The 8936-nt window shown below is 47.3% G+C and overlaps 1 protein-coding gene across 1 annotated transcript in view; it reads right to left on the bottom strand.

The window, feature by feature from the left end:
* The window catches only part of CPNE5 (copine V), a 114244-nt gene extending 105543 nt beyond the window's left edge, over window positions 1–8701 (bottom strand). Inside the window, exon 1 of the mRNA XM_006860415.1 lies at window positions 8548–8701. Within this exon, the coding sequence (XP_006860477.1) occupies window positions 8548–8642 (95 nt within the window). The 5' untranslated portion in view covers window positions 8643–8701. The remainder of the gene's footprint in view (window positions 1–8547) is intronic.
* Between the last annotated feature and the right edge of the window lie 235 nt (window positions 8702–8936).

Here is an 8936-nt window from a genome sequence, read left to right on the forward strand (position 1 = left end):
TTGTGAAGCCAATCACAATTACAGAAATGTAGGAGGCATCCTTGATTGTCTCTCTCCCTTACGCCCCCTCCTGTGCCATCTATCAAGGAATCCTAAAGGTTCCAACTTCAAAATCACCTCGTGAAGCTGCCTACTCTTCCTCATGGGTACTATCATCTCCCACCTGAAGCTGCAGGGACCTCCTACAGAGCAGCTTGCTTCAATTCCTGCTTTCCCCACCCTCCAGTCCACTCTCTTTCTACAAACAGAAATTTCCTAAAATGATAAATCAGATCACCATGTTGTCCTGTTAGGTGCCGTCAAGTCGGTTCCAACTCATAGTGACTCTTTGTACAATAGAACGAAACACTGCCTGGTCCTGTGCCATCCTCACAAGTGTTACTATATTTAAGCCCATTGTTGCTGTCACTGTGTCAATCCATCTCCTTGGGGATCTTCCTCTGTACTGCTGACCCTTCACTTTATCAAACATGATGTCATTTGCCAGGGACTGGTCCTTCCTGACAATATGTCCAAAGTATATGATATGAAGTTTGCAGCAAAAGCAAATACCCATGTTTAAATAAATATCCATAGGAATTCATTCTTCTTGGATCAACCATCAACACTCATGGAAGCAGCAGTCAAGAAATCAAACGACATATTGCATTAGGCAAATCTCCTGCACAAGATCTTTTTTTAAAAGTGTTGAAGAGCAAAGATATCAGCTTGAGGACCAAGCTGATCCAAGCCATGGTATTTTCAATAACCTCATATGCATGCGAAAGCTGCACAGTAAATAAGGAAGACTGTAGAAGAATTGATGCTTTTGAGTTATGGTGTTTGAGAATATTGAAAGTGCCATGGGCTGCCAAAAGAACCAACAGATCCATGTTGGAAGAAGTGCAGCCACAGTACTCCTTGGAGGCCAGGATGGCCAGGCTTCGTCTCTCATACTTCGGACATATCGTCAGGAGGGACCAGTCGCTGGAGAAGGATATTATGTTTGGTAAGGTGGAGGGACAGATAAAAAGACAAAGACCCCAGCATCAATGTGCTTAAGCATGGCAACAATTGTGAGGTTGGCCCAGGACGGGCAGTGTTTTGTTTTGTTGTGCATAGGGTCACTATGAGTCAGCATGGATTCATTGGCACCTAACAACAACAATAACATAATATCTTTATGTATTTGTAGGCATATTCCCACTCTCCTTCCATACCCATTCAACCTGTGAATCTGTCCACGTATTCCTCCATAGAATACCACTGTTGCAGGACTGTGTACATAACAGTATTTATCTCTATTCCCTGTCTTCCCCTGCCTTCATCATTCTTCTGCCAACTTCCCTCTTGTATATTTCCTTCCCTATCACCCAAGTTAGCACATGTCTACCCTCTAGTCCATGAATTATTCTTCCCTTCTCTTCTACCCCTGGTAACCATCAAAGAATGCTTCTTTTAGTATGAAAACCTTTTCTTGATTTTTTATAATAGTGGTCTTATGCAACATTTGCCCTTTGGTGCCTGATCAATTCCACTCATCATAATGTCCCCCGGGTTCATCTCACATTATGAGGTGTTTCACAGATTCATCATTATTCTTCAGCATTGCGTAGTATCCCACTGTGTGAGTTCTCAAGGTTTTGAAATCTGAAAAAAACTAGATTTGGACACACCCTCCAAAACATACTAGCTGTGTAACCTTTGGCAGGTCCCTTAACCTGCATTAGCCTTTATTGTTGTAAACTTGAAAAGATAACTGGTAGGCAGAATTCTAAGAGGATCCCCAAGATTCCTACCTCTTGGTGGATAGGCACTGTAAGATTCCCTTCTCTTGTTGTTGTTGTCAGGTGCCATTGAGTCGGAACCGACTCATAGTGACCCCATGCACAGCAGAACGAAACAATGTCCGATCCTGGGCCAACCTCACTACAACATTGAGTTGTAATCCATACGTAAGGCTGTGCTCTTTGATCTTCATCAGTAAATATTTTAAGTCCTCTTCACTTTCAGCAAGCAAGGTTGTATCATCTGCATATCTCAGGTTGTTAATAAGTCTTCCTCCAATCCCTTCTCTTACGTGTGGGCTTCTTGTTAATTATTAAATGCCATGCAGTCAGTCATCCTTCAACTCATGGCGACCCTACACACCAAAGGATGAAACACTGCCCAGCCCTGTGTCATCCCTGTGATCAGTTGCCAATTAGACTATTCTAGAGTTTTCACAAGTAGATCACCAGGCCTTTCTTACTAATCTTAGACTGGAAGCCCTGTTTAATGTCAGAGCAACAACACACAACCGTCCCCTGACACTTGGGTAGTGACTGTGCATGACGTGCAGTGGGTAAGAACCAAACCCGGGTCTCTGGCATGGAGGTGAGAATTCCACCAGTGTGGTCTCTCCCTTATGAAGTTACATTTTATGGCAAAGATGACCAGATACTCACTTCTGTTCAATAAAACTCTGTTGTAGCAGACTGGGTAGAGATTCTCTTTTGGGCTTTGAAAAAGTAAGCAGCCATGTTGTGTGAGGACCATGGAACTAGGTAGGACCAGAGAGTGGTCTCTAGGAGCTGAGAGCAACTTCCAGTCAAAAACCAGCAAGAAAATGGAGGCCTTAGTCATATGGCCTCGAGGAAGTGGACATTCTGCTAACCACCCAAATGAGCCTGACAGAGGACCCCAAGTCTCAGCTCAGATGAACCCGCACCCCCAGCTGACACCCTGATTTCCATCTGGTGAGACACTGAGACCCTAGGTTGCTACCCTGTGCCTGGGCTACTATTCTTACAGCAGTTTTGAGATAAAAAATAGATATTGTTTTAAGCCATTAAGTTTGTTATACAGCAATTGAAAACTAATACAATAATCTTCGGCTAAGCCATATTGAATTGCTACTTTAGTAGGTCAAAAACAGTTGTGTCCAGGCAATTTCCAATTAGGTTCAGCCTAATATGGATGTAAAGTGCCTAGCATGTAGTAAGCACTCAATAAATGCTGCTGTTATCATTCCCTAGGTTCCATGTAACTGAGTGCCTTGGCATATTTAATGGCTGAATGGACCTCTTTCTTCTAGCACTGGCTTTGACAGCTGCCCCAGGCCCTTCTCTCTCCAGCGTTACCTTCCTCCTGCCTGTCAGAAGAAAGTACTCAGAGCCACCTCACACCCTTTCTAAGAGGCCCAGGGCAGCTGGGCTGCCTCTCGAGGCCCTCCGGCAGCAAAATGCCAACCTGCCCAGACTGCAGAAAACATCTCCAGGGCAGAGGCAAGCACTGCCCTACCAGCCCCAGGCCAGATGCTTGAGACAGAGATTCCAGCAGGGCAGAATGCCCAACCTGTCTCTGGACTCTTCCCCATGGTTTTCAGAAGCCCTGCCGTGAGAAATCATGCTCTTAAATCAGGACTGGCTACTTCTGCAGCAGGTCCCTGCCGGAGTGCAAAGGTTTCCAGCTCTATAAAAAATACGTATCACCCTATCTAACTAACGGAGATGCTCAGGGTAGTATAAAGAGACCTGAAAAAAAACAGAGAGGCCTTTGGGACATAGGACATTGGACAGGTAAGTTTTGATTAGGTCTGCAGTACCACTAACAATCTTGGGAAAGGTCTAGAACAGACCATGTGAGGAAGGAGGGGCTTTGGGCTCAAGGGAAAGGGTCTGTAAAGTCACATTTTCCACGATGTCTTCTGGTATCTGGCTCCACAAACCATCTGCCCTACCCACTCCCAAAACAGCCTTTGTTGTTGTTAAGTGCTGTCTAGTTAGTTCTGGCTCATAGTGACCTTGTATAGGGTTTCCAAGGAGCAGCCGTTGAGCTTGAATTACCAGCTTTGTGGTTTGCACCAGAGCTTATACAGTGCCACACCAGGACTCCAAAACAATCTTTGCTGTTGTTGTTAAGTGCCATCAAGTTGGTTCCAACTCATAGCAACCCTGTATAGGATTTCCAAGGAGCAGCTGGTGAGTTTGAACCACCAATCTTGAGGTTCCAACCGACCTTGTAGTCTAGCGCTTTATCCCTCAGCACCACACCAAGATTCCCAAACAACCCTTAAGAATCTCTAAATGTATCAGCTCTCCAGGACCTGCACAAACTGGGATCCAGCTATAGGGACAGATTTTTACTTGCTTTCAGGTGTCAAATAATTCAAACCAGTTGCTGCCGAGTCATTTCCGAATCATGGCGACCCATGCGTGTCACAGCAGAACTGTGTTCCATAGGGTTTTCAATGGCTGACTTTTGGGGGGAAGTAGATTAACAGGCTTTTCTTCTGAGACACCTCTGGGTGGACTCAAATCACCAACTTTTCTGTTAGGAGCCAAGTGCTTTAACAGTTTTCACCTCCCAGGGATTCCTGTCAGATAGCTCCTGAAAACCAAATCCACTGCCATCGGGTCAATTCCGACTCACAGCGATCCTTCAGGACAGAGCAGAACTGTTCCTTTGGCTTTCCAAGGTGGTAAATCTTTACCTGAGCAGACAACTTCATCTTTCCCCCATGGATTGGCTGGTGGGTTCAAACCACTGACCTTGCGTTTAGTTGTCCAACACTTAACCAACTATGCCACCCGAGTTAGGCAACATATATGGCTATTCCTGGGTTAACCCATTTAATCCTCATAACTGTTACGGATTATTATGCTTCCTTCTCAATTGAGGCACAGACAGGCTAAGTAGCTTAAACAAGGTCACAGTGTCAGAAATGAAATTTGAACCCAGGCAGACAAAGCTAACAATCATGTTCTTAACTATTGTGCGAAACAACTGAAGACTTTCTAATAATCTTCTGGAGAATTTACCAAAGTAGGTAAAGGTAATTGTTTGGAGTTACACTGTGAATTAACTTAAGAGATACCCTCCCTGAAGAAGGGGCCCAAACATGTCCATTTATCCTTCAGCAGAAACCTGGCTGGGCCTCCACAAATGCTCTGTGCTGGTGCTCAACCATGGCAGGTTTGTTTAGTTAAAAGTGCCCTAGGATAGGCACGCCACACAGTTGGATCCTGTTCTAGGTACACGATAAGGAGCTCCTGAAGCTGCAGGAGGTGACAGGGACCTTCCAAAGGAACAGAGAAGGAAGGGAACTGGAACTATCATTCCTAATAACCTGAAGTGGCCAACTCGGAATCTCCCTAAAATGCTGACCTCCTCAACTTCAGGTGGATATCCTATAGCCTCTTGAGGTCTCATCCTACCAACCCCTCTGCCTGCCCTACTGTTTCTTGCCCACAGCAGGTGTCACATAGATGCTGAGGGCAGGGCACCCATCATCTTTCCTCTTGTGATCTAGTCATCATTGAGCAAGAATGGAGTGAGGAGACTTGACTCCATCAAGTTACTGTGACATGAAGAATGTGCTGGAGAAGGCACTCTAAGCATCTCTCCTCCACAACATCCTCTTTCTTCCTCCTCTGCTTGTCCTTCTTCTCCTTTCTCTTTGTTGTAGAACCTGCATTATTAGACCTGGTTCTGGTTACAGCAGAGATGGGTCTACAATTCCAAGCCTATCCAGATTGTTTTCTTGTCTCCCAAATGACTCTTTCCTCCTCCCTAACAAAACTACCCCCACCTACTCCCCAGCTTTCTGGAGAGGAGGAACAGGGACCAGGTCAGGCCCACCTCAGGTTAATGGATCACATCCCTGAAAGGAAACGGATACCAGGGTTGATCCCAAGAACTCAGATGCATACCTAGGTACCTCTTAGGCAAGAGGTTTGATTCCTTTGAACACTTCCACTTCAGAGACCAAATAGGAGGCACCAATGCTGCTGGCTTAGAGTAATTATGTTGTGTTGTTTTTGTTGTTGTGTGTGTGTCAAATTGATTCTGACTCATCGAACCTAAATGACAGAGTAGAACCACCCCCAGAGGATTTCCTAGTTTACCAAAGCAGATTGCCAGATCTTTTTTCCCAAGGAGCTGGTGGGTGGGTTGGAACTGCCAACCTTTTGGTTAGCAGTCAAAAGGTTAACCATTGCACCTCCAAGGCTCCTTAGGGTGATCATTAAAGAAAAAGGAAAAAAAACCCTCATTGCTGTTGAGTCCGTTCCAACTCAGAGCCCCTAAATATAGAACAGAGTAGAACTGCCTCCGAGGGTTTCCAAGGTTGTGTATCTTTAAAGAAGCAGACTGCCATATCTTTCAACCATGGGGCAGTTGATGAGTTCAAACCTCATATTTTTCAGTTAGTAACCCACCAGGGCTCCTTAGGGTAATCATAGTAGTTACGTACTGAGCACCTACTGTGTACCAAGCAAGTACAAAGCAGCGAGCTTCAAGATCCTCAGATCCTGTAAGCTAATTTTCCATGAGCATTTGTTGAGTACCTACTATGTGTCAGGCACTGGTCTAAGCACGTGAGCTATCTCAGTGAACAAATCTTCAAAAAAAGGATAAGCTGTGCATGTGCCAAATTGGGGGTGGGGGATGGGGCGGGAACAGAGGCTCAAAGTGTGCCCCAAGTGGTGGAGCAGAGATTCCATATCAAGATGTCTAACTCCAACACCACAGTGTCATCTGCCCTCTGTCTCCTCTCCTCTCCAGTAGAGAGTTCCAGAATTTGAGTCAGGGTAGGGATCTCCACCCTCAAATGCTTACACAGTTGCCTTGGAGGAGGAGGGATGAAATGTATACACCTGAGATGTCTTGAGTTTCCTCTTTAGTATTTGAGTGATCCCATGGGCCCAGGGGACATGGAAGACTGTGATTTGGACGGTGTGACCAAGGGTGAGAAAGATGGCTGAAGGTAGATGAGGCAGGATTTTCAGGATGGGGGATATGAGCTGGCAGAGATGAAGGAGGAGTGAAATCTGGGTGAAAAGGGGGCTGCTCAGAAGGCCAAAGACAGGACGGACCCAGAGACAACTCTGAAGCAGAGCTTCCAGTCAGCTCATTCCAGTTTGATCCCCTGCTCAGATGTTGCATTTCCACCCTAGATATACTGAATCCAAATCGACATTTTAACAATGCATACATAAGAATCACCTACCTAGTGGCCTCATTACAATGCCAATTTTGATTCAGTATATCAAGGATGGAAATGCAAATTATCAGTAGGGGGTGAACTGGAATGAACCAGTCTGAAGCCCTGCTCTAAAGACAACAGGCATGACTGAAACCTGGGAGGGCTCTTCAGCACAGGAGAAGGAGGGGCAGATGCTGTGGAAGTTGTTGATAGCTGAGGGGTGAGATTGGAGCTAATGGGCCATCAGGAGTTTCCCAGCAGAGTAATAGCGAGATACAAATGGCGATGGGAAATTATTCTGAATTCTGTGTGAGGGGAGGGGGCATATGGGAGCTATCATAAGAGCTCCCCAAAGGGCTTGGTTCAAGGGAGTAGCTACGTTTGATCTTAAGACTCTAACCCATAGATCTTTAGGAGAAAGTCCCTTAAATCCTTCCCTCTCTCAGATCCATGCCCAGTCCCTCTGGGTCTACCCATACCTCCCCAGTCCCACAACTTTGGTAGATAAAGATGAGGGCATGCATCAAGGGTGGATAAAAGATCTGATCAAAGAGTGGCCTGGAAGAGAATATGATCAGTGATTTGGAACACCGGGCACATCCAGATCTCTGGAAATAGTGTTGTTCATTTGCGAAAGGTAGAATGAGCTCTCCCAGAGGAACCTCAAGATGGGCGGCTATGCCTGAGCCACCATGCCCCTCAGTCCCGCCAACCTCCTGCATGGACCCAGGTTAGCCACAGGGGGACATCACTAGTAATAATCCTTCCTTCTCCACCAACTAGTTCCACCTTACTGCCAGGGGCAGCCTTCAGCGAGGAGACCCCAAACCCTGTGTGACAATGACTGAGGATTTGGGAATGGTAGTTCACAAAAATACTCCTTCCCCTCCCTACTGGACTCTAAAATTCTGCAATCAGTGTTCCAGTCGTTGACTTAAGATTCTGAAGCCAAGTCTTTTTTTTTATTGCTGTTGTTTTCATCGTTCCACTTTAGGGTGTTATTGGTTATCCACACCTCAGTATGAATTAGCCCATCAAATCATTTTCCATGAGTCAATTTGGCTGTTGTTGGAGGTGGAGGAACATTTTTGAATTCTGGAATCTAGGAAGGTGGGGAGGAGGGGAAAAGGGTGCTGGAGCAAAGGAGGGGAAAGAAAAGAAGAAAGGGGGGCAAAAATAGGAAAGGCTGGGCACACCTGGGAGGGACAGAGGCAAGTCACTCACTTCTGATTTGGGAAGGGTGGATCAGACACAGAGGCTTGCGGGGAGAGCCTTGCATATTCTTTCACCACCTTGTCTCTCCACTCGGGCGCCTAGACCCTTGTTCCTGAGTCTCCCCATCTCCCTAGCACTTAACCATGGTGCTACCAGGGACATCTCGTCGCCGCCACAGCCAGGAGTGCAAACTTTCCAGGATGCGACCCCAAGTCTGGCACCCCTCCCCGCGGTCTACACCTGCGGTTGGGCAGGGGCTCTTGGCGTATCTGCAGGTGGGCGTCCTGAAATGAGGGAACTCGCGGAGGCAGAGGGCTGGGGCAAGTAAGGATGCTGGGGTCCGGGTTCAGGGACGGGGGAGGGAACCCGGGCAGCGGGAGGCTCACCTGCAGGACACCGTGATCTCCACCTTGGTGGCCGGGATGCTGCCCGCCAAGGAGTCGAACTCGCTCAGCGACGCCATGTCTTCCGGCTGCTCCATCGCCCACTGCGCCCCCCACCCAAATTGGTCAAGCCCACACGATTTGCGCCTTCTCGGGAGCGACTGAAGCTGTGGGCTCTCCCCTAACTCCGGAGCTGGCGCCGGGCAGCCAGGCAAAAAGAAGCGCAGAGAGGGGGCGTGGGAAGTGAGAGAGGAAAGAGAGGCGGAGAACCAAAGCAGCCGGGAGATTAGGGGGCGCAGGCGGCGAGCAGGAAGGCTAGGGGTCCAGCAGAGAAGGGTGAGGTGCCCAGGGGGTTAGAGCTTAGCGGGGGAATGGCTGCGGGAGAGGCGCGC

The sequence above is a fragment of the Chrysochloris asiatica genome, unplaced genomic scaffold (assembly GCF_000296735.1).
Source record: "Chrysochloris asiatica unplaced genomic scaffold, ChrAsi1.0 scaffold00038, whole genome shotgun sequence".
Lineage (NCBI taxonomy): Eukaryota > Metazoa > Chordata > Mammalia > Afrosoricida > Chrysochloridae > Chrysochloris > Chrysochloris asiatica.